Raw genomic sequence first — 27174 nt, 5'->3', positions numbered from 1 at the left:
TGTCACTGCTTTGTTTTTCCTATGAATGTGTGTGCACATGGTTGTGTGTAAGAATGATTGTGCACGTTCTACACTTTGTACTTAATCTGCTGCCATTAAGTCTCACGTGGGCTAGGAATGAAGAACATAATCAGAACCACACAAATAAAAAGTATATTTGATTTTTAAAATATATTCAACCCCTTTAAACAGCTATTTAAAAAGTACCAAGCCTGAGGCCTTACCCTGTTCGTTTGGTGATGGTCCCCAATGTCATTGGTTGCTTGATTTGTGCAAGAGGCATCAACACCATCAAGCTGGGGAGAGGAGAGAGCCGAGGGTTGCCAGGATTGTTGTTGGCAAAATTATTGTAGGAGTCTTGGCTGTTTAGTTTCCCTACAAAGAGAAAAATAAAAAGCATCACCAAGGGAAGTTTCCTTCTCTGATAGGATTCGCACTAACTCCAATAATCATTTTAAAAAGTTATCAAAGGCAGAAATGATTCTAAAAGAATCATGATCATATGGATGGGAAAAAAACAAAGGATACTGGAAACACCAAGTGTGACGTGATTATAAACAGAGACTTTAGTCTTTGGGGATGGAGGGTACTGAATTGGATAGATGTTAAATGGCTAGACAAATAGTGTAAAATTTAATGGTGTTATGAAGAAATATAAGATACAGAAAATAAAATGGGAAAATCTAAGTTAGTCTAGAGGAGGCATAGAACATTTCCGGAAACAAGCTTGAGAACAGGTGGGGGGAACATGCCAACCACGGCAGTCTGTGAAGGCCCGGAGGGCAGAAGAAACGTGAGTTGTAAGGATGATTTCCCATAGAGAGTAGCATGAGCGACACAGGATGAGACAGACCAAAGTCACCGGCAAAAACATCACCTTCCTCTCAATATCTACCATTCCCCACCATAAAATTTAAAAACATAAACTGACAAACTTCTCTTTATTTTATGGGGCAGTAATATCACAAATTAAAAAGAGCAGTCATCATGGCTCATTAATAACCAGGAAAAACACACTCCACTGTGAAATAAAATCTGATCTATAGAGACAGTAATTACCGTAGGCTTACCAGTAAGCCAAACTCCCCGTATGCATTTATCTTTTCTCCCTCTCCATGCTTTTGCATTTTCCAGAAATGTCCTATAAATGAAATCTCGAAATATATAGCTTATTGGGTCTCGTCTTTCACTTGGCCAATAAGCATCTGAGATTCATTCCTTCTACATGTTCCTGCATGTATCAATATTTCTTTCCTTTTTATTCCTGAGTATGTTCCCATTACATGAAAGTACTTCAGTTTGTTTATCCAGTCATCAGTGAAAGGATATTTAATTTGTTTCCAGCTTTTGGCTATTTTGAATAAAACTACCATAAACATTTGTATACAGGTTTTTGTGGACAAGGTTTTTTTCTTTTTGATTTTTTTTTTTTTTGATAAATAATCTAGGAATGGAATTACTGGTCAGAGTAAATGAATGTTTGCATGGACATAGTAATTGTATGTTTACGGTTATGGGAAAATGCCAAATAGTATAAAGAAATACAATTTTTATACATTCATCTTGTATCCTATAAGCTGAACTTGTTTCGTAGCTCTAATGGTTTCTTGTGGCTTCTTGAGGATTTTCTATATTCACGATCATGGGATCCTAAAAGAAGAAAGTTTTACTTCTTCCTTTCTACTTCAGATGCTTTCTATTTCTTGTATTGTCTAATAGTCCTGGTTACAAGTTCCAGTACAATAGTGAACAGAAATGGCAAGAGCAGATAGATTCCTTTTGAGTTAATTTTATATATGGAGTGAGGTCTGAGTTGCTTTGAAAACGAATGTACACTCGTTTCATCACCATTTGTTAAAAAGAGTATCCTTTCTCCACTGAATTGCCTTTCCACCTTTCTCAAAAATCAATTGATCATACATGTGTGGGTCTATTTCTGGACTCTGCTCCATTGATCCACGTCTCTGTCCTGTCATCAATACCACATTTTTATCATTATTGGAATTTTATAGTGATTCTTATAATTCATGCACTTACACAGAAACTTCGTAAAAATTGACATTTTCCATGTCATGAAAATGAGACCAGTATTTATAATCCAACAACTCTTCAATACAGAAAACACCTTACTGACCCAATGTTCCTTTCAAATCATTTTTCTTGATTTTTCATAAAAATATCTGCATCAGTGATATGGTTAGCAATAAATATGGTATTTTATAAATAACAGTGACAGTGAACCCATACATATTTATTTTACTAATTTAAATTAAAGAGACAGATTTATATAGAAAACTAAAGACACCACCCCACCGCCAAAAGGTCTTAAATAATAATATTTCTAAAAGACATCCTGAAAACATTTACTCTTAGAATGGATTCACTATAGAGAGAGAACCACCACACTGTATCTAATGGTAGCTTCAGAGGTAGTGGAAAAGTAACAGGCTCTTTTTAAAAAATCATTACAAGATGAAGTTGGATAATGGCTTACCCAAATGGAATGTCTTTCTTGGACACAAATCTATGGAATTATCAAGTTAAACACTTATAAACATCTCTTTAGCAAAATAAGGAGAAAGACAAATTCACAAAAAATAAATATCTATCTATCCCCCCAATTTGCATACCAGAATTCACATTAAAGTTAACTGAAGCGACCCACACTCACAGAGGTAAATAAAAGACAACATTCAAAATGTGCACAAGCTGCTTTAGGCCATTTAACAAATTACTCAATAATATCTACATTCATACAACACGAAACCTTCTAGGTAATATGAAGAGTGAAATCCTATTACAACATTTGATATTTGTGGAGGAGTACCAGAAAAACTGTTTCATAGTTAAGTCATTCAAAGTGATTTATTATGATACTCTTAAGACCAATATAGATGTAAATAGTTGCAAGATATATGATTAGACAAATATGGTAATACTAATTTGGATATGAAATCAGACCACAACATTAACTATGTCACAAGCTGAGGAAATTCAAGAACTGTGTATAACACACACACTTTACAACTAGTAGTCAAATATTTGTTAAGTGCCTTAGCCTAAGATTACATGCTGGGAGGACTGCATTCTCTGTTGTCACGAAGCTTACAGTCTAATACGCATGAAACAGGAATAATTACGTTCTAACTGCCTAGTACTAAAGATAAGTACATATGAGATCAATTACTTGGAGAAGAGATCACGGAGCAGATGGAACATGACCTACGCTTTGAAAGATGGGCAAAATATGAATGAGTAGGAAAGAAGAAATATTCCGAGCATGGAGAATAACATGAAGAGCAGAGGGTGTAAAGGGATGCCACATATGTGAGCAATAGCAAGGGATTTCTAACGAGAAGAGAAAATTATAATGGAAAGCAGTAGGAAGATAAAACGATTTCAGATTTAGAAAAAAACCTTTCAACTGAAGCAGAGGTGAATTAGGTAAGTTCTTCAGCAAGGAAACAGTTCAGATGTTCCGATTTTGAGCCATTGAACTTTTAGATAGGAAGAGTAATTTAGGAAAATGAAGTGATTCACTGAGAAGCTCCAAATTTTGCAGTTTAGTTAGCCATGACTTGTCCTTCACAGCTCACCAGGATAAAGGACAACTTCCGAATACCTTACCAGCTACTTCAGACCTATGCCTCTCAGCCTGACACTGTATTGTCAAGCAATACCCAAGGATTTATGGGCTTTTACTCCAGGTGTCTATGTTTATGATGTAGCCTCTGAAATCCAGCCCATCTGAAAGGGGAACATAAATTGGGTAGATTTTACATTCATGAGAATAGAGGTAGTGTCTGTCTTACACAGCAGTCCTCCCTCATCCATGGGGACACATTCCAAGAACCCAGTGGATGCCTGAAACCACAGACAGTGCCAAACCATATATACACTATGTATGTCTTTCCCTATTTATACATGCCTATGATAAAGTTTAATTTATAACTTAGGCACAGTAGGAGATTAACAACAGTAACAATGAAACAGAACAATTATAACAATGTACTGTAATAAGTTATATAAATGTGACATCACTCTCAAAAATATCTTATTGTACTGTAGTACAGCATGGATACACCGGACCAAGGGGTGATTCCCATCCCAGGATAGAGTGGGACAGTGGGAGAGATTGCAACACACTACTCAGAACAGCATGCAATTTAAAACTTGAATTCTTTCTGTCATTTTCCATTTAGTATTTTTGGACCATGGTTGACTGCAGGTAAGAGAAACCACAGACGGCAAAACTGCAGGTAAGGGGGGAGAGACTGCTGTATTTTACTGGATATGGCAAGCAATTTATAAAAATAGCTTTAATGAAAGAATAAATGTGTCAATAAAATGGTCAATGATGACACGGTTCAGAAAGACAAACTCAGAGAGAAAGCTACTTACTACCTGGTAAACTTCAATAGGGTAGTTTCAGTAAAGAGTTAAAAAGTCAGATGGAAAGGGTTAAGTAAAGGGAACACTGATTAAAAAATGATCAAGGTAATGGATATAGAAGACAGACCTAAGGACTTTGCAGCTGAAAAGATGACATTCGCAAGATGATATTGTACCAAGCAAAGGTTTCATTCAACATTCATTCTTTCACTTTACACTTTTTGAGCCTATTGGTATGAGACCCTGTTCTAGTCCTGGATGAATAACTCCAAGGAACTCCTAAAGAGTTCATAGCATAATGACACCAAAAGACATATAAACAAAAAATTTTAAGCGGGAGAAAACATGCTAATAAAGATATCTGCAAAATGTCTCAGGAACAAAATGAAAGAAGACATTTTATTAAGTTAAAGGGACAACTTAAGATGGGAGATAAGGTACACAAATTTTGAGCACAAAGGAAGGAACTTGGTATCTTCTTACCTTTACTTTTCTAATAGAAAATAAAGGATGACAGATATGTGCACAATTACATCAGGAGTTAGTAAAATGAGGAAACTAGCTTAGACACGAGATTTCATTAGCTGACAATTAATGAACTACATGTAAATATATATATTTACATGTACACACATTAAATATATACACATTAAATTATACACACATTAAAATTTAAACCAAATTTTTAAAAAGTTCATACTCAATAAATCAAATACACAAAAATAATGTAATGATCCCTTCTTCTCCTTTGTACTATTCAAAGTCTTTGGTTAAATATTAATTTTCCCTCTCTCTTGTGTCATGGATTTTCTTTGTAAATGCAGCTAGACTTGAACAAACCTCCAGATTTATCCTCCACGAAAACTGGAGACTCCTCCAGAGTATGGGGCAATGTCTCACTAATCATTGACAGCTCCGTAAATGTTTCTGAATGAATGAAGAAAATGTCTTTTTCCCCATACCCAGGAAGTAGAGGAAAATGCAGCCCTGTGGTATATAGGAAACAAATTAATTTTGGAGGGGACTCAAAGTACTTCAGAAGATAGTCAGGTGTTGGAATCCATGCCTCTCACTACTCTGCTTAGTCTCGTGTAGAGTAGGCCAGGAGCCTGGATTTCAGTAACTTGAAAAATAAATCTTGAAACACTTCCTTAGTTATATCAAGGCTAAATTTCCAAGCCAGAATTTTTCATTAAGCCGGAAACTTTTTAATACAATGAGGTTCAGCAGGATGAAACTTGTAGTACCCCAAGTTTTAGACGTCGATTAAGTCTGTACCCGCTATTTTAGGCTTCAATTTCCCTTTGGACAAAGAGGGATAGTAGCACTATTTCTTTGCTCCACCTCTCAGGCATCTATACAACAGGCACAGTCCAACTAAAATTTTTTGAGATCAATGAAGAGTTACTACATAAGTGCTAAATGTAACTTTCACTAACCGTCCTTTACTATACTTGCTTTTTTTTTTTTTTGTACAAATACATTGAAAATAGCAGAGGTTGTTTAATTGCAGTTTTACTGCTGGGCTTCATAAAGCCTTAAAATACATATACTATTTCACACACCATTATACTTTCCAATTCCAGCTGGGACAAGACCTGTAAGTGACAAATGCCATGAGAATGGATATTCTCACACTATTTCTGGCACATCCAAACAGAGGAAGTCCCAAAAATCTCATGAGAAAATAAGCTCTTCTAAGACTCTCATCCTAGTTTTTTGGGCTTACTCTATATAGATAAACTTCCATAAGCCTTCAGGCTTTTGGGTCTTTATCCAAATCCACTAGAGCTTTGATCCTTTAGAGGTTTACCAGTCCCCAAGATAGACAGAGATCCTTTGGAGGGAAAAAATTCCAAATGCCAATAAAATGGTTTCTCAATAAATTAAAGGAGCAATTCTATTTGGAAATAGAAAATCATTTAAAAATCAGAATTTAGAAAACATCCCTTGATGTTTAAAGCTAGGATACTTTATTTTCAGTTGTTTATTTGTTTATGGTTATTATTGTTTTTAATGTTACGACAAAGCACTAAATCAGAACAGTTCACATTGGGGTTTAATTTAACCACTGACTCTCTGTATTTACTTGAATAAGGTTGCATTTTTGAAAAATGAATTATGAAAACAACCTCATGTGCTCGTTTTTAATTTTTTTCTCCTGTTTTAGAGGAAGAATACCTGCAGATGGCTTATACAGGGGGGTAAAGGAACTCTCAACCTCCTTACTAACACACGGTACCACTGCCTGCATGTGAGGTTGACATGGTGCAATCTGTGTACTAAAAGTTTTGCTAACTCCAAAATGCCATCTTATCATTTATGCATTGTCCCAAAGTATATTTTCCCAGACATTCTATACCATAAAAACACAGAGGAAAATGGATTAAGTTGAGGATAAAAGTAGAGAGAGAAAATAACAATGGGCTTTGTTGCTGCACTGGAGGAATAGCGTGTCAGGTCAGCTTTGCAGAGAGGCATATTCCCAAACCAGTCATCATTAACGGACTCACTTCCACAGGAAAAAAAAAAAAAAAAAGACAGAGTCTGAAAACTCCGGACAAAAGAAATCCCTGCAGACCAAGTAAAAACAAATTAAAAGACCCATTATAAAACACAGATGCTACAAGGAAAATAAACTTTCTAAGATTTACTGGGCTTTGACAAACTTGAACGTTTGTGGAAAAGCCATCAGCAACAACTCTCAGGTAATGTGGCTATGCTGCTAGACTCCTTTCTGTCTTATCTTTACCTTCTCTGCAGAAGCTGCCAGCTTGGTATTAGCTTCTGAATGAAGTGATGTGAGAACACGTGAACGTGGCAAATGACCAGCTGCGAGAAATTTCTGAAGCCAGCCAGATCCTGAAATTGTTGACCATCTCAGATTATGCTAAATATTAAACTAATTTCAGTGTATCTATGTGTATGCATGCATTTCTTCTTAAATGAAAACAAGAGGAAAAATAAGATATAAATGTAATTAGATGCCTTCTCCCCCATCTCCCCCTTTAAAAAATTTCCCTGTTCCCCCATACTGTGAACCAAAGGGAATAATAAAAGCAGTTAAAACAGCATTCAGTATTCAATCAGAGTTGTAGATAAGAAAGTACCTTAAAACAGTATCACATCAGTGAGAAGGAAAACTTTGTTTTAGGTTTCTAGAGGCACAAGCTACAGATTGTTGGTGATGGGGGTCCAAGGAAGATTCTAGCACAAAGGGTAAGAAACTAAGGACTACAATCCAGTAAAGTGGACCAAAAGGCACGCCTGGAGGATAAAGGAGCATTGTCCTTTGTTGTCATTAGGGATGCAGGGATAAATATGAAAATGACAGAGATTCATTTCTAAAACAGCAAAAGGACTCTAGGCAGTGTTGACAGTGCCCTATGGGAGACCAGTGTTAGTAGGAGGTCTGCATTATCTTCTCACTTTTTGATCCTTAACAGGGACACAGAGCACATACATTAGGCACTCCGTTTCTCTGAAGGTTTACAATAGAAACCTTCCTATGTATTAGATTCCTACCATAGTACCACATTCTGTTCTCATCACCTCTCCACACACTCATCCACAAGACCCACGCTCAGTCAGTGTCCTTGGTCTGCTAATATTTTGAACTCTTACATTTTGAAACTGAATTAATGAGGCACACTGAAAGCCAATGCTGACGTGACAAGCTGGCATTCCTGAGAAGATAATTCTATGGGAAGATCCCTACCCCCAAATATCCCATTATTGTTCTCCTTCCAACAATTTCCCTATTCTAAGACCTCTACATGATTATCTATTCCCTACGTGATATCTTTCCAAAATAAAACCTGGGTAATGAGTTCATATGGGGCTTGTGTGTGTGTGCATTTTGCTTTCCACAGAAGATCAAAACTTTTGGTCTGCTTTTAATATCCTGTTGTGGAAAGGACAGGGATAAAAATCCAAAATATACCAATGCGTTTAACTAAGTTAACTCTGTAGTTGAAAAGCTCCTGACTTCTTGACTCTGTCAAAATGAGTACAATGGTAGCTTGTTTTGAAACTATCACTGGAGATCTGGGCTCTGAAAAGTTAAAAACACTGCTTAGTTCTTGCTTGCCATCTAAATTAACATTAAAGCTTTCTCAGCCAAACACTCGATAATTATTTAATCAAAACCAAATAGAATCCCTTCAGATAATATAAAAAGTATCCTGTGCAAATGGGAATTTCCTGAATGTGGGACGTTTTGGGTTGGGATGGGGGTCTGTCTCTATTTCTCTTTCTTTTTCTGTCTTTTTTACCCCCACTATCCTAGATGAGAATGACAAGCTTCCCAGCTGCAGTTCCAGGACATTCACCCTCCTTTTTGACCTTTTCTCAGGCATATTCCAGTATAATCTGTAATCTATTCAAGTAGGAAAAGGAAACAGCAGCGCCCTGGTGAGAAACAGTGCCTTCTGACCCACATACCAAACTGGACGGAAGCAATGCTTGTTCACAGGAGCCAAGGAAGTAGAACATGCAATTAAAAGAAAATGAATAATATATACATTTTGTAAAAGACTGTTAACACAACAACCAAACGGTTTAGGTGACAAAGTTCAAGATGGAAAGAGATCAAGGACAATTCTGACTGGGCATTGACTTGTTTGTCCCTGTATCTTTTGGGGGGAGTGACAGATGGTGAAGTACAAATACTGCAAACCTTTATGCATCTCAAGAAAAACACTTGTTGCTTTTTTATGTAAACAGTTCATGGTACCACAGACATCACTATAGGTATTTGGGGAGGGGTGGAATGGTAGGAAGATAAATGTCCCACAAAAATCGACCTGAAAACAAGAAACCAATCTTTTGTTTTGTTTTGCAAGATGGGGTTGAGGTTTTTAATAATATCGTCATCACTTCTCACTACATACAGAGCAGCCTGCCTGGAACGTGACACTAGTGCTTATTAAATGTCAGTAAAATTAAAACTGCATGTTCTGGAGAATTAAAACTGTACTAATTATTAAATAATTATTTATCAATGTATATATGTTTATGCAAATATTTATATATACTTACATAAATATATACATTTTTAAATAAACAATTTGCTAGTTGGTTTTCCTTTTCGAATCTGAATACATTTTTACCAGTTAATTATTATCTTAACGTGCTCACGACTACATATAAATTTGGCTATTTTTCTTTCCTTAAACCTAAAATAAACTCAATAAATTTAGAAAGTTTATACATAAAAATTAAATGTCAAAAGGAACTAACTGTTGCTAAAACTGTAAGTAGGTTGTCGATGCTCCTTTAAAAAGATACTGAAGTGGGCTTAGACCTAGGAGGCTAGGGATGCAAACATAAGCCTCGACAGGGAGATGAGATCAAGAGTCAGAAACAATGTTTATAAGATGCCAAACATACAAGTGTGGGTGGGGAATATACGAGATATGTCCAAAAAGCTTCAGAGATAAAAGATGTATTGAGATAGGCAATAAAATATATTATAGAAAAATCTTTTGGCTCCACTTCCTCTCCACTATATTTGTGGCACAATTTAGCCTCGATCACATAGCCAACACAAATTTATAAAATGAATAAACAAAATCGCCCTCCATAAGTGGAAAGTTCATTACCTTACTTTATTATTCTTAGAGCACTCTAAGATTTGGGATACAGGAAATTTAAACCCTTAATATTTAAGAAGTTTTAGCAAATTTTAGTTCATTTTAAACATTAGGATTGTAGCCACTCTTTCAACAACCAAAAATCAAACAAAACAGTAAACAGATTATATTTAACACTAGAGGGGACAAAGCAAATTCTGTGTAAATTAGAAGAACGAAAGAAAAAGATCTTGGGCCTCGTACTTTAACAGGAAAAGTTATTCCTAAAACTAACATACTTAAGCACCCTCAAATTTTCCCACTCTTTTGACTTGAACTCACATAGAGTTTTGAGACTAAGTGCTCAGAAGTAAAGATGTGAAAAATCCCCACAATTAAAAACCCCATAATCTAGCATCTCTTAGACCAAATTTGGAATTAAAAGCTATCCCCAAAGTATAAATAAATCCTTACTGAAATTCTTTTTTTGAAAATACCCTCCACTCAGATCTCCCATGCTATCTCACAATGAATTTTGTATCATGTCAACAGAGCAAACAGAAGCACTTCACTGTTCATGGAAAAAAATATAGAAACTTGTCTGCATCACTCAACAAATATAACTTTATTACTTCCACTGTTAAACATATAAGATGTTGAAGAATTGAGTTGGTTCTGAAGTAAAATCAGACACTTTAACAAGATAAAATATTAAATAATTGCCAGATTTAAGCTATAATTTTCTAGACCTGGAGGACTCAATTATTTAACATTTGCAGAACTTGTCTTTTTCAAATGCGTTAAACATTAAACATAAAGGCAAAAATAAATCTTAATATTAAAGTGTTTTCTGTTGCATAACAACTACGGTAGTAAAATGTAAGCAACTTTCCTAATAATCAAAAAGATATAACCCGAACTAGCAATAGCAAAGGTGCTGTTCTCCCCACAACCACTTTCCTGTTCCCCGCCCCCACCTCATGGAAGCCTTCTTTTCACCCTTGACTGTTAAGGATATTTTCTGGCTCTCTTTCAGCATCATGACTCAGGTCATGAGAAGTGTCAAAGATGCATTTCCTTCAGATGGGAAAGAGCAGCAGATTTTAACAACCGTACAAAGATGGGAGTATAATGCAAAAGGGTCACATCAGCATTTTTGACAGCATAGAAGATAAAACCTTTTATATATTTTGTTTCCAGCTTAAAAGCATTTAAATATTATTCTATCACAATATGTTTCCATGTTCTGCTCATGAAGAACACAGGAAACCCATACCCAATGTAGCTGTCTATCAAAAATTTGTGAGAGAGAATTGTTCACCAAAAAAAAAAGAGAGAAAAAGAAATCAAAGTACATCATATGAATATTAATAAATAGTTAAGTCCTTGTTTTCTAAACTGATTTTCCAAAAGCAAAACCATGAATTTACAGTATACATAAAAGCTCCTTTTAGCTAGAAAGTCCTTGAGAGTGAAAACCACAAAGAGGGATACCATGACCATATCTGAGCACCTAAGATTAAATGTTGACTCTATTTCCCCGTAATTCTTCTGCCTTAGCTGAAAAACTTTTTCTTAAAATCAGCTGGATCATCGCCAAAAAACCATATTCATTTATCAGTACTGTCATTTTATAGTTTTTCTCATCCATGATTTTATCAACTGTGGGCACCTTTCAATCCACTCCAAAATTAGACAAGAGTGAAATATAACTGAACATTTATTAAGCATTCCCTACTAGGGATGGTTCTAAACACTGAATATTGAATAGCCGGTCTCTTCTGAAGCTGCTAACAATACCCAGATTAATTCCACTCTATCCATTCTGAAATGGTTTCACTCTTGTGCCTCATTCTAGCTTCAATATTCTCACCTGCAAAAACACATCATCCAATGTTAATAACTTTTCCAATGAACCTTAAATCCCTTTCCTTTTCTCATCCTCCTCCAAATCTAAACATCATTTTATGCTAAGAACTATTATCGTAAGAACTATAATAGTTTCTATTTCTCAGTATGTGCACTACCCTGACCCCACTCTCCTTACCCTTTTGTAGTTTACAAACTGTAAGCCAGCAGTCCAATTTTTATTTCCGGCTCAAATTTTAAGATCAAAACTACTCATGGCTGCTACTCTCAAGTCTGATCATTTCTAACTCTGTTTATTTGGGTCAGTCATTCAGACACTGGTCATTATGTATCCTAAGAAGCCTAATTCCTACTCTTCTCCCTCTCCTTTTTTTCTAAAACTAAATTTTGAAAAAATATTTCAGGGGAACCTGACCAGAACTTTCTTGTCTTCCTTATTGGAAAAGTAATGCAAATAGATAAACCAAATCTTCTTGCTATTCTAATCACTAAACTAAAATAATGTAACTCCTTCAACTCCTTGAAAACTAACTTCTAAGTTTATTGCCAAAAGGTCTCCATCACGCCAAAACCACTCCCAACAGAGGATTCCTTTATGGGGAAACTGACCAGTCTAAGTGAAATGATCTACAAATAATATTGATTGGGGTATCCTAATAAAATTGCCAGTCTCACCTAATAGACCAGTGGGACCTATAAGCTAGTATGATCTACTCATGCTCAAAGAGCTTCCAACCAGCTCTTTAGTACGGATTTGCTGATTAGCTCAATAAAATGAAATCATGAAATAAATTAATAAATAAATAATAAAATTTCAAAATAAAGTAAGAAAGATCAGCCAAGGCTTTCTAGACATTCAGGTCAATATTTTGGCTTAATCAGTCTGAGATTGGGCCTGCGTATTTCAGTACTTTTTAAAATCTATCTAGGTAAATTATAATTTCAATTGAGAACCACAGCTCTAATAAGAAGATAATGATCACCAAAAAAAAAAAAGAAAAAGGAACTCAGAGGAGATAGAGCTAATGTAAGGAGCAAAATATGTTTTAAAAATTATAACTATCAAAGAGATAAATTATATTACATCTATAAAATAAGAATGTGATAATAAAAGAAACATTCAGAATAAATAATATTAAGAATATGTTGCCGAAATAAAAATGCAGTAAGAAGATTAGAAGATAAACTTGGGGATACTCTCATAAAGTGAAACAAAAAGATAGAATGATAGACAACAGAAAAGAAAGTCAGGGGTTCAATGTAGGAGATTCATTATCCAACTAATATAATTTCCAGAAAGAAGCAAAACAAGGAAAACAGAAAGGAAGAACCCATTAAGAATTGAAAGAAGCACAGCCTCTGGGGAATGACACCTGGCCGGTAGGAGGATGGGGGAAAGGGTAGCGCAGAGTTTGCCATTTTTCATTATAAATGTATGGTATTATTTGGGTTTTATAATAAATGCATGTATTACTTTGATAAAGTTATACTAAATAGCTAGAGAAAAACAATAAAACTCTAATAAATTTTAATAGAAATGAGAAGCAGAGATTAACTATAAGCCCTAATAATGTCTCAATAGTGGAATTTAATCACTCTGGTCCCATAAAGTACAGAGGTAGGTCCTTGAATAGCAACATATAGAGAATCAAAGAAAGGAATGTTTAGAACAGGCAGACACCACTTACTTAAATGATTAACTAAAAATTTGCCTCTGTGCAAATACCTAAATGAATTTACAGGAGCTAGGTATCTGGATGGAGTACTAAAAATGGATATTAATTGACAGAAATATAGTTCAAAAGTCCAATTCTCTAAGAAGACTTTGAGGGGGAAAAAATCATGGAAAACATACTAAGAAGGAAGCTGGGTTATTATAAGACCTTATAAGACACCAACATCCACAGTACACCAGGTTCATGCCAGGATTGCCATGAATACAATCACAGGAAAGTTTAGAAAAGATCGCCCTCTAGAGGCGTGTCTCATTAACCATTTAAAAAACAAAACTACTGAAACCTGGAGTCTATGATTTGCCAATGTAAAAAAATACAGAAAAAATACAAAATATTTCATAAGCAGCAAAAAGCAAAACAAGAAATTCCAGATTAGCTTCAATTGCTCACTACCTTATCTGGCATTTATTTTAAGGGAAAACTTTCCGAGAGAAAAAAAGTGGCATATTCCAAATGAAATAAACAAAAATAAAATATTAAATCGAGTTTAATCCATTTTTATAGCACTAAATTTTAAGCTATAATTTAGGGGCAATAAAAGAGATTTTAAAGATACTGCACAAGTAATTTTATTTTCTTCAACAACTATGCTATCTGAACTGTCCTCTCAATTTTGCTGTGAACCTAAAACTGCTCTATAAAATAGTCTATTAAAAATTATGCTATCTTTATTTAATAGATGGTTTTTTCAATTAGTGCTTCTTAAATGAAAGCACCTTGTTTCAATCCACTTTCCTGAAGAACTCATCTGCTATAAGAAACAATAGGAAATGACATGAAAATATTTTTAAATGTATGATTTTGGTGTACAGTGTGTGTGAAGACTAGCATACTGTTATAGCAGCATTTTTAAAAGGATGATAAAAGAATTTATAAGAAAACAAATTCACTAGGAAAACTTTTATTAGATTTGAAAACGACCAATTAAAAACAAAACTTCATCTGAGCTAAAACAATAAAGTACATGTAACCAGTAAAACCCAGGTACTAAATTAAGATAGCCTAACAGAAGATTTTTATCCATTTAACATGCATATGCCATTTTATATATATATATGTGTGTGTGTGTGTATATATATACATATATACACACACACAGATATATGCATACACACACACATACTCTGTGTCATATGAGGCATAAAATTTAAAGCAGAACTACAGTGCACATGATTGATTTTTCTTGGCAAAAATTAAAACATACAAATGGAAACTTCAATCCACAAGTAAACAGTGATGTGGAAAGAGAAGTCAAGAAACATCACATTATTATTGATTGTCTTAAGTAGGTGAAACTATATAAGGCTGAAACGTGTGGTTGCTTTGTATTTACAATTGTGATGTGGTCTGTATCAAGAAAACTACTGATCAACAAAAGTAAGTAATTACAATAAACCATCAAATAAAGCCTATAAACAGAGTTTCTGAGTGGTAAAATGAATGCATCATTCAGATGCTAAAAAGAAAAGTGATACTACCAGTTATGTAAAAGCACTTTACTAAAACATGGAGGCTTTGCGTCCAAGAAATCAGAGGCCCCCTCTGAAGGCCTCAGAGTCTCATCAACTACTTCCATTTGGAAGAAGCAGAATCTGGAATTCAAATGCCAGAAGCTATGATTCAAAGATGACTCCTCCCTGAGGACCAATAAGTTAATGGGAAAGGAGACACTTCCAGGAACTCTAGAGTATCCAAAATCCCTCTGTTAGCTCAATAGAAATAACAGGAAAAAACAAATTCCTTAAAAGCCCTATCACAGAATCAATGCCTTATTCTGGAACCTAAATTGGAAAACTAATTTGCAAAATAAAGAAATGCAAAGGCTCAAGAATAGGTGGATTAATTTATCAAATAGGTGGATTAATTAATTTATATTTTCTGATGTATGGCTTTAAGTGAGCAAAAACAGATGAAAAAGAAAAAAATTATACTACCTTCATTTCTCAGTTTTGTGCTGGTATCGCCCATAATTTCAGAAACAATGTCAGGTCAACTTATCAATACTGAGTCCAAAATACTACAAAAGCCTACTACAAAAAAATAAGGTCACAATTTTATTTGAGTCCATCATTATTCAGTGAATTATTCATTTATTCTGTTTTCTGGATAAGAGACACCGTACAAAAATATGAAAAATGACTCAATCCTATATGTGTCCTCAATAATAAACAGTATTAATAATGATACCCATTATAGCAGCTAATCTTTTACTGAGTAGTCAACATGTGCCAAACACTACTCAAAGTACTTTGATCCTCACAGTAACTCTCTAAGGTAGGTAATATCATGTCCCGCATTTTACAGAAAGAAAATTAAGGCACAGGTAGGTTAAGTAATTTGTCTAAGATTACAGAGTTAGAGAGTCATGGAGGACAGATTCCACCCCAGGGAGTCTGACTCCAGATCCTCCCACTGCTTCCCAAGTTATACCTTAATAATGGAGATCATCAAAAATAATAGCTAGAAAGTAGAGAGCAACAAATACTGATAAAGAGCATACAGAAGGGGCAAATACATGAAGTTTGACATGTTAAGAGGGAGAAAGTGCGTCTGAGCTGAGCTGAGTTTGAAAGACGCTTTCAATGCTTACCTGAAGAAATTAATGGAAAGCAATTCAGGTGTAGGAACAAGGTGTTGAAGTTGGAAAGCAAAGGTTTGTAATTAAATTTGCTAGGGGCATAATACCAGTGGGAGACATGGTGTCTTCGTTCAGCCAAAGTTTACTAATGGGTAAAGGAATGCCTACATGCCCCTAGAGGACCATTTTCCGACCTTTGCCTTTATCCTTAAAGCTCCCAATACCTGCAACCATCCTCATTTCCTGTCTCCATGAGAAAACATAAGCAATGTTTTCCCCTCTAATTATTCCCCATTTTTCTGCTCCCCTTTATATCAATGCTCCTTGAAAGATGAGTCAATACTAGCCTCCAACGTCTCTCTTCCCATTCTTCCTAAAATCTACTTCTATCAGGCACTTACAGCTTACCAAAACTGCTCTTATCAAAGTCACCTGTCTTGTTCATTATTAAATTGGATGGTATTGTTTCTTTTTCTCAGTCCTTATCTTAATTGGCATATCACCAGAAATAAACACATTAATCACTCTTTTCTCAGAAAAAAAATTTCTTCATTCGGCCTCTAGGATTTCTCACCAGTGGTTTTCCTTCTATGTCACTGGCTACTTCATGTAGGAGGGCCCCAGGGCTCAGTCCCCGGACAGCTTCATGTGCTCGTGTTTTAGTACTCACTCCCTCACTGGGTGATCTCATCCAGCTTTTGGCTTTGTCTATGCCATCCAAACATCTATCCTCAGCCTAGTCCTTTCCATTAAACTCCAGTCTCATAAAACCAACTACCTATTTAACATCACTAGGCGGTCAATGATAGAAAGTAAATGCAACATGTCCCAAACTCCTGATCTTGTCCCTATCCTCAAACCTGCTTTAACCCTGTGTTTCTCATCTCACTTGACAGCAACCCCATCCTTCCAGTTGTGCAGGCCAAAAGCCATACTCGTCATTCTGCCTCTTCTCTTCTCTCCTACTTGATATAATATAGACCAGAAATCCTGATGCCCCTCCATCAAAATATATCAAGAATCCAATTACTCCTCAGAATCTCCACTTTAAACAACTCAGTCTAAGCCCTGTTTTCTCTCACTTGGATTTTTGCAATACTCTCCAAACTGGTCTCAGTAGGCTTCAACCCATGTCAACCTACAGACTGGGCATTCTTATTATATATCTCCACTCTGATCCTGCCAGAGCGAGGCTTACCAGGTCACTCTTATTCTCAAAACTCCATAGCTTCTCCATCTCACTCTGAGTTCAAGTCAAAGACTGACACGATCAGGCCGCATTTCCTCCCTGACCTCATCTTCTACTCGGTGCTTCTACTCCTATGCTTTGGACACACTGACCTCCCTCCCTTTCCTTGAATACTCCAGCCACATTCTCAGCTCAGGGACTCAACACTATCTGTTCCTTCTGCCTGGAACATGTAACCCAGATACCTGCATGACTTTCTCCCATACTTCCGTCAGATCTTTGTTCCAATATCTTCTCAGTAAGGTCTGCAGGAAACATACTAATTTCAAATTGCAATACTCTCCAGGCATTCCCTATTCACCTTCCATCCTTTTTCTCCACAGCACATAAATGTATCTATCTATCATCTATCAATCTGTCCTGTTTATTGTTCATATCACTCCACTGGAAGGTCAGCTCTACGGATGTTTTCCTCTTGCTCACTGCTGTATTCTTAGAGCTCAGAAACAGTGCCTGGACATAGTAAACACTAACAGTTGTTGAATAAGTGACTGTATTTTACAGATCTTATAAAAAGAACAGCAATGTTACCATGAATGAAAAGCTCTTCATTCTGACAAGTAATGATTTCTATCTAAATTGTTTTATTAGAAAAACTTCTAAAGATGTTTGGAAACTTGGCTCGAAGCCTTAGAGTCTCCATTTTACCAAATACTACACAAGGTGCAAAGATACAAAAACAGACAGGGAAAGACCCTGTCTTCATGGAAGTCAACCTAATGGGAAGACAGGCATGTTCACTAACAAGACCCACATTACAATATAACCAACGTGCATTCAGAGTATCAATACCACAGCTGACACAAATGACACAACATCAAGAGATGCTTAGGAGAGGCTTACGAGACAGATGATATTTTCAGCTAGATCACAATGAAGTAGGGTTTTAGTAGGTATTCTAGGGGTAACAATTATTTCAAGCTGAGAAGAATAGACAAATAGGAAAGATGCCAAGAAATGAATACATGTGGCACAGTCAGGGAAAGGTACAGAAATCTAGGTGCGGTGGGACAAGAAGCTGGAAATAAGGTAGGACCTTCTCTAACATTCTAAAAGTATAGTGAGACACTGAAAGACTTCAAGCAGAAAAGTGAAAGATCATATTTATGGTTAACAAAGGAAATACTTGTGATAGTAAAAAAAAAAAAAAAAATCCCACAAAGGTTGGACCACATCGCAGAAACAGATGAGGTAAGAAATGATGACATGGGGTTCTTAATCATTCTGGGGCCAGGGACTGCTTGGACAGCCCGGGAAAGCCTGTAGACTCTCTCTCTGAATAAAGCTAATAAAGCATGAAATAAAAGACATAGAGTTACAAAGGAAGCAAACTATACTGAAGTATAGTTTATCAATATATTTAAAAATTACATTCTGCTATAGTAATATATGTAATAAATATTAAAATCAAGAATATTATTACATAATATATACTTTCAAAGCTATGGTGAACATAAACATTACTTCAAAATGTATTTCAGTGATTCAAAACAGTTCAAGATATATATCTCATATATAACATGATATGAAAACATCTGTGTTTTTATTGGTGACCATATCACAAGCCACTAGGAATGTGGCTGCTGTGTGTTGTCTATATTCATAACAAATGGCAACACTTAATTTTGGTTAGAGGATAGTAAACATAAAGATGTAATTTTTTCCTATCCATGTCCATGGGTCTTAAGTTAAGAATCCCTCACATAGTCTAATGTCCAGGCAACAAGATCAGAAATGAAAGAGATATTTAGAGAGAATATATTTCAAACAAATAAACATCCTCTGTTAACTTAAAAAAAAAATGGCAAGTAGATAAAATAATCCTAACCTACACTGGACTGACTCCAGAGAGTAAAAAGGAAATATCCCTATATCAACTGTTATTTAACAGTTTCCTTTACTTTGCTAAAAAGAACACAAACAACGGTAATACCACGAAGCATGATTCATTTTCAAGACGAATCCCTCCCTGTTCAAAGTTTACATTGTTTTTGACCAGCATCAAGACTGTTTATCCACACAAACTGTAAATACATCATTTTTAGAACTAACCAACAACAATGCCCATTTTGTTTTGACATGTGAGATACAAAAAGAACATGAAGAAAAATGACCATCACTCTAATGTCGATGCTTTAAAAATAAGAAAAACTACACAGAGTAATGGGGTGAAATTCCAACATAATAAAATTTTAATATGTGTTATAGGGAGGAAAATGCCGTCTGAAATGCCTTACTTTCCAAAGGGAATGTTAAGTGCAGCAGTATTGTCAGTCTATAATCTCCTCTCTGAGATGTCTTCTGTTTGCTTTATGTAAAAACATGAAGAGAGCTGTGAGAGCAATAAAGCTGAGAGAAAAGAGTATATTTTTACTCAGAAATTCAAGTATTACTGTTCAACTATTTGGTTTTTTGTTGTTGTTTTTTTTACACATGACAAATCCTTAACTGATTTGCATTTTGCACCCTACAGCAAAAATATATTGAAAGGTATTTGTTCACAGTCATTTAATATCTGTCTTTTCCCTTGGACTAGAAGATACACAGGACAGACATAGCAATTTTTGGTGCACATTATGCCCAAAGCCTAGCACAGAATCTGGTATGTGTAAAGCTTAATAAGGAAGGAAGAAAAGAGAAGCTCAAAAGAATACTCTTTGAAGGTGTATAAATATAAGGACTGTAAATCCTTCCTAATTTTTCTAATACGTTTCGTTCTCTGGTCAACCTAGCTTCCCACATGCACACTGAATCTCTCCCCATAAAGTGTTTGGAAAAATTTAAGTAAAGGAAAATATTCAACACAAAGTGAAAGGTCCTCAAAGAACCTATACTATCACCTAATTATATGACAAAATATTTATACCTACAAATGTAAGTAATTAAGTAAAATTTCTTGCAGATGTCTGAAAATGTGAATATCTCACAGCTTTCTAAACTTTAAAAAAAAACATTCTAAATACTTCATTAAATGACTGTTTTCTCCTAATATTGATTCTAAAAGATTTTCAAACTTGAAGGTCATGGGTCACTATCCAAGTTCAATATACATGAATAACAACCGTTCTTCTACAAATAATAGGACCAAAGCATAAAATATCATCTAAGGGGAAAACAGAGGTCCAAATTTTTTTGAGTTACACAATTTCTCCCCACAATTTCATTTACCTATATTTTTTCAGTCTATCTTAAAACTTCCTACAGAAAATACTTATCTAGAATTGATTATGTATTACAAAAGGATATATGTTCAAGCAGAAGCTAAAACAAATAAAGATAGGAATACAGCCAAAAGAATTGCAAAGAAACAAATACTTGTACTCACATGTTCATAGTACTATTCCCAATCACATGTTGATAGCACTATTCCCAATAGCTAAAAGGTGGAAACAGCCCAAATGTCCATCAATGGATGAATAAAAAAATATGGTATATACATACAATGGAATATTATTCAGCCATAAAAAGGAATGAAGTACTGATACATAGTACAATGTGGTTGTAATCCAAAAACATTACACTATGGGAAAGATGCCAGAAACAAAAAGGTCACATATTGTATGACTGCAGTTATATGAAATACCGAGAACAGGAAAATCCACCGAGATGAAAAGCAGGTTGGTGGTTGCTAGGAGCTTGGGGAGACAGAAGTAAGGAGTAACTGTTTAAACAATATGTGGTTTTCTTCTGCGGTAAAGAAAATGTTTTGGAATTAGGGAGAAGTGGTGATTTCACAATACTGTGAATATACTAAATGCCGCTGAATTGTTAACATTTAAATGGTTGATTTTATATTATATGAATTTCAGATCAGTTAAATATTGTTTTCTGTAGTAACGATAATCTCTATATAAAATTCCCTATTCTTAAAAACCTAAATTGGTTATCTGTCAAGGAGAATCTGCAGTGCACTAGAAAAAGTGTCATCTAATGTAAAATATTTTCTGTCAGTCTAGTGAGAATGAAATGGTAAAACCACTCTAGTATTATCTACCAAGGTCAAGATATGCATACATTATAACCTAGCATTTCCACTTAGAAATGAATACACATTTACACCAATAAACATATACAGAAATTTTCACTGTATCACTATACATAATAACCCACACTGGAAACTACCGAGATACGCATCAATAGTAGAAAGGATAAATAAGCAGAAGTATAATTATACAATGGAATCTTTAGGAGCAATGGAAATAAATGAAGTAAACCTACATAGAAGAAGATGAATTAATCTCATAAACATAATTTTAAAGAAACTTAATATTCCAAAATATACATGCTCTGTAATTCCATTTATATAAAAACGAACAACAGTATTTAGGGATACTTCCTTAGGAGAAAACTATTTTAAAAAAGAAAATAACTACAATAAAAGTCAAAGTCATGGTTTACTTTTATGGAAAAGGAGTACAAAGGAGGAATTCTGCTAGTGTTTCATTTACTGGATGGGGTGATGGTTGTACAACTATTTCCTCTAAAATACATTATTTTTGTTGTTGTTTTTCCTACAATATCTTGGGAGAAATCCCACAGAGATGTATTTTCAAATAAAATGCAAATGCTACTCTAACATACACATAACTCGTGACCATGATTCTCCAACAATGAATATTTCTTAATGAGCTACAGAGTGTTGATTTTGGTTAAAAATGGAATTTTCTGGAAAAGACCTATAGATATGAGTTAAATCTCTAAATTTATGAAAATAGTCTCGAACTTCATATTCCATATACTAGGGTTCATTCATACATTCCAAAAAAATGTATACAAGTGGACATTTTGGTCAACGTTACTCAAGCAGTAGTTCGCCATAATCAGAAGTGTGTGGACGCTGATCGTAACCATTTTGAGCACCTCTTGTAATTGCAGAAGTCAAATATGACTTATTTCATGACAAACAAGAAATAACAAACATCTTTTGTTATTGGTATATATTGAGTACTACAATTTTAATACAGTTTTCCTTTCTTAAAATGTGTATACATTTTTTTGGCACCCTTGTATATATGCCACCTAGTATCCCGTATATGCTGAGAGAGTTAAGGAGTTAAAGTAGCATGATAAAGATCACCATTACTATACTGATTTCAATTTGTTAAATTATTTAATAAATTAAGACTGTCCAAAATGAGCCTAAGATCTTGTCTTCGCCTGAACAGATTAGGAAAAATGGATTTATTTTATCCCAGATCTCTAAACTTAAGGATAAAGGGAAGGATTGTAGGGTTCATTGGAGAAAGAGAAAATGAAGTTTACCATGCAGAGGTGACCCAGAAGGGCTGCTTGATAGACCTGGAACAGGGCTACAGCGACCTCCTTGCTTAGATGTTAGTTCTTGTTCAATCTCTTCCAGCCCAGCGCTTTTCTGGAAGCGGCTCATACGATTCACGACTCGTGGTGACATATGTGTTCGAACACAAGGTTGGCCACCATAAGGGTTGATTGGGAAAACATGGGAAGTCCCTCGGAGTGTACTGACCACTACCCAGCGACAGTCATGGCTGAAACAGATGTCTTGTACCTAGAAATGAGATATGGAAAAAAAAACAGAAATGATGAAAACTATTTGCATTTACTCAGATATTACACATCTATCACCAAATGTGAATAGGCATGCTTGCCTCATTAGCAAATTTACCTAAAATCAAAGGTTATAATTATATATACACACACACACACACACACACACACACTCACACACACACACACATACATATAGTACAAAATATATATATTGTACAGATGCGTTTCATGATGGATATTGATCAAAACTCTGTATCAGGGATTTGATAAGATTTATAGCAGGAAATTCTATCCCCTTGCTGCACAGATTGCCAAGTCAGAAAACAGGACCTACGTAGTTTCACCCTGGAGAGCTGTAAGAAAAGATATGTAAGTGAGGTTTATTTCTCTAAATGAATTTGCCTTCTAGAAAGCACAGAATAGTTAAAATAAAAATATACATTATACAGTGTGGGTGAGGTAATTACACCATCATTCACTCAACAAATACTCATTCGGTACCACGCTAATGAGTACTAGGAACAAAATGGCGAATAAGAAATCATTCTTGGGCTGACAGTAGAACATGAGGAAAAGACACAGAAGACATTTGTGAAAATATAATATATAAAAGTGAAATAACTGTCTTATGTATAATATATATACACACACAATGGAATATAATTCAGCCTTAAGAAAGGAAGCTATCTTGCCATTTGCGACAACATGGAAGGACCTTGAGCATATGATGCTAATAGAGGTAAGTCAGAGAAAGACAAGAACTATACGATACCATTTATATGCAGAATCTAAAAAATAAAAAAATAAAACCTGTGAAAAACAGAGTAAAATGATGCTTATTAGGGGGTTGGGGAGAGATAAGATTGATAGTGTTTAAGGGTATAAACTTCTAACAACTAATAAATAAGCCATAGAGTTTAAATGCACAATATAATGAATATAGATAGAAATATTGTACTACTATAATTCTGTAATGTAATAGAAATGGCTACAACTGAAATCGTATTACAATATAAAAACGTGTCAAAGTAGCATGCTGTATACTTTAAATTTACACAATGTTATATGCCAAATTTATTCAATTAAAAAAGTCTAATGACAAAAGAAACAAAAGACGCTCATGTATAATATCTGCAGTGATTGGCAAACATTGCAGATTATAGCGTCTCTATTGCCTGTTGCAACTATAACATTCAACTCTGTTCTAGTGTCAAAGTAGTCACAGAAAATATGAAAATAATGAGTGCAGCTATGTTTTTAAAAACTTTATTTACAAAACAAGTGGTTGACCACAGGCTGGATCTAGGAAAAGTCTGTCACTAATGTGTATGACACTAGACAGGCACTGAATACAGAAGTTCCAATATTTTCAAATTAGCAAATTGAATTTACAATTTTTATCTTGATATCAGTCTAATGGTGATAACTTGATCAAAATGTCCCCATTTACTTTTATACTTAAAAAGAAGCTAAGTAAAATCCAATATTGTTTTAACCATTTTAAGTAAAGCCTCTAAAAGGAAGGCAAGTCACAGATTTTCCCCATTCACCAAATGATAAACTAAAACAATTTTCTACCACATAAAACATTCATCAAACAGTGCTCCAAAAAAAAAGGATCCAGACAATGTAAAAGTACAGTAGAATAAAGATAAGGTATTCATGAGGGGGATTTAACATGAAAAATGTACGTACGTGTGTACACATGTATATGAACATGAATATATTAGCTATCATTATAACAGGAGCTAAGTAAAACTCCTTAAGCAGTCAGAGAAGCCAACTTTCCAATATATTAGATCCTCCAATAAGCCTAAACTCAGATTAAAATCTTGATTAGTATTCCAGAAATATTCCACAAACAAAAAGCTACAAGGATCCATCAAAGTATAAGTCTCTAAAAAACCTTTGAAATAAAAAAGAAACTTTAGTCTTATATCAAGACAAGCTACTTCATTGGTGGACTAGTGCTAGACAAAAATGACCAATACATGGATAAACCAAGTTTCAACCACATGCTGTCCATTTCAATTACTGTGACAAATGGCACATTAACAATATAAGTAAAGAATCTCCTGATAGCTGACAAATTCAAATCTCAGGAATTCTAGAATTATGAATAGTCATTCCACAAGTGTTTTACCTCTGTACTTTGCCTATGATAACTTTCGACTGAACTGATTTACAGAAAAGCAAGAGAAAGAGAAGGGGCAGGACAAAAAAAGTGTTAATAGCTGAAGAATAGAAAACAAACACAATACCAAGGGAATTTAATAACATAATATCAACTGCATTAACACAAGCCAGAATCAAATATATAAAGGAAAACATCTTCAGGCTTATTGAATAATTTATGTTCCATCCACAGTGTTATCTAAAACCTTTTTCCAAAACACTTATAATCAAGAGCACTTCCTGGTCTGCCAATGAAAAGGAGTTTCCTTCTTTCATTTTAAGAATACTTCTGATATGAGGTGGTGCTAACAATCACTATCAAGGCAGGAAGACAGAATTCCACCTAAATGCTTACTTAGAAAACTGCTATTAGAGCACTGGTTCTGCTCTATGACCTTGATACATAAATGAACAGAGAAGGGTTGCTAAAGATACTAGCTGTCAAGAGACTAGAGAAAGTTTAATCCTTTAAACAACATTACAGAAGATAACAAGTCGCCTACTCACAAAATGCAAAATGATACAACTGTTGGTATTATCCAACTAGTTGGGTGGTTTTTCATGCAGCTTTAAAAACAAGAAAGACGATACATAATAGTAAACTAACAATAAAAAGATATCATCTGCATGATTTTTGGACTTCGATTTTGGAATATTTCTAGTTGAGATTTTCTCACCACAAAACAGGAGAGCTATATGAGAGTTGCACCTCTGATTTAGCTCTACAGTACTAAACATCATCACAAATAACATCGATCATGTTACAGATTGGGCAATTGTTATAAAAAGAAGTTCAACAAGTGAAGGTACCAAACAAGTACAATCCGAACACCTACTCTCAAATTTAGGGAGCAAACATATTTAGATAATTGTTTTTTAAAAACACTGACTATTCACTCTCCTAAACCCAGGAACTGATCCAATCCAAGCAGATTTGGACAGCGAGGGATACACTGCATGGCCATTTCGATTTCAAACTGCTATTAAAGTGAAGACAGAGAATCAATGTGGACATGACAAAAGTGCAAGTTTCTTTTAGAACAGGCTTTGGCAAACTTTTTCTGTAAAGGGCCAGATAATAAAATTTTAGGCTTTGAGGGCAAAGAAGCAAAATCAAGTAGGTACTTATAAAACAAGAAGGAAAACAAATTTTGACAAAATTTTTACTGAGCATAATATTTTGTAATATATGTCTACTAAGGAGAAGAATGGAATCTTAATTTATTGGAGACAGTATTTTGATTATTTGGAGTTCTGAGCTAGTATTATTATCATCAAATAGATTCCAATGCTCATCTATAAAAACCATTCTTAGCTTGTATGATGTCTAAAAACAGACAGAGAGCGATACATAGCTCATGGACCATGGTTGGCTGACCCGGTTTATACCATCATCGGGTGGTCAATATCGATTTGTTGGGGCATAATAGACTTTAAACCAGAAAGGACCTTGGAAATCTAAAGTCAAGGTCAAAAAACATAGTAAGACCCTCTGGTCAATAAATATCATTCTTAAGTTTACAAAACACTCCATAGTGTAGAGGGAAAACTGCACATAAAGCCTTTCCATAAGGGAAATCCATACAAGACATGAGCTAGGAACATGTCTAAATTCAAAAGTAGGAAGACGCTTTGTTTTGTCTTCAAGATGAAAATAGCTATATTCAATTCAATAATAATACATAATTTTTGGACAAATTCATTTTGGTTTACACACACACACACACACACACACACACCCCACAACCCAGAGACAACTATTTCTTATTATCTTGGAAGACATTCTTCCAAATGTCTCTTAATGCACAGGTGAATAGGTGTGTGCACATACTCGTATAGTTATATGTATATATGTATTTTTATATATCACATAATTACAAATGCAGATACATATACATTTGCATGTACCCACACATGTATAATTGTATATCGGACAACAATAGTAACCAATTTGAAATGTAAAATAATCTTTAAACTTTTAACATTATAAAAGATAGTGAAAACACATATAAAGTTTTTACATGTTATTATAGGCTTTATGTATAGGTAGATTTACATAGTAAATATATTTAT

At 34.7% G+C, this 27174-nt stretch overlaps 1 protein-coding gene across 12 annotated transcripts in view; it reads right to left on the bottom strand.

Annotated features, from left to right (window-relative positions):
* The window catches only part of BCAS3 (BCAS3 microtubule associated cell migration factor), a 514510-nt gene that overhangs the window by 303483 nt on the left and 183853 nt on the right, over positions 1–27174 (bottom strand). For all 12 annotated transcript variants that reach the window (XM_033091257.1, XM_033091254.1, XM_033091253.1 and 9 more), the window contains exons 15-16: positions 22660–22924; positions 225–375 (exon numbers count right to left, since the gene is read on the bottom strand). In XM_033091257.1, the coding sequence (XP_032947148.1) occupies positions 225–375; positions 22660–22924 (416 nt within the window). The remainder of the gene's footprint in view (positions 1–224; positions 376–22659; positions 22925–27174) is intronic.

Source organism: Rhinolophus ferrumequinum, chromosome 21 (assembly GCF_004115265.2).
Source record: "Rhinolophus ferrumequinum isolate MPI-CBG mRhiFer1 chromosome 21, mRhiFer1_v1.p, whole genome shotgun sequence".
NCBI classification, from domain to species: domain Eukaryota; kingdom Metazoa; phylum Chordata; class Mammalia; order Chiroptera; family Rhinolophidae; genus Rhinolophus; species Rhinolophus ferrumequinum.
This window is presented reverse-complemented; position numbering and strand designations above follow the sequence as displayed.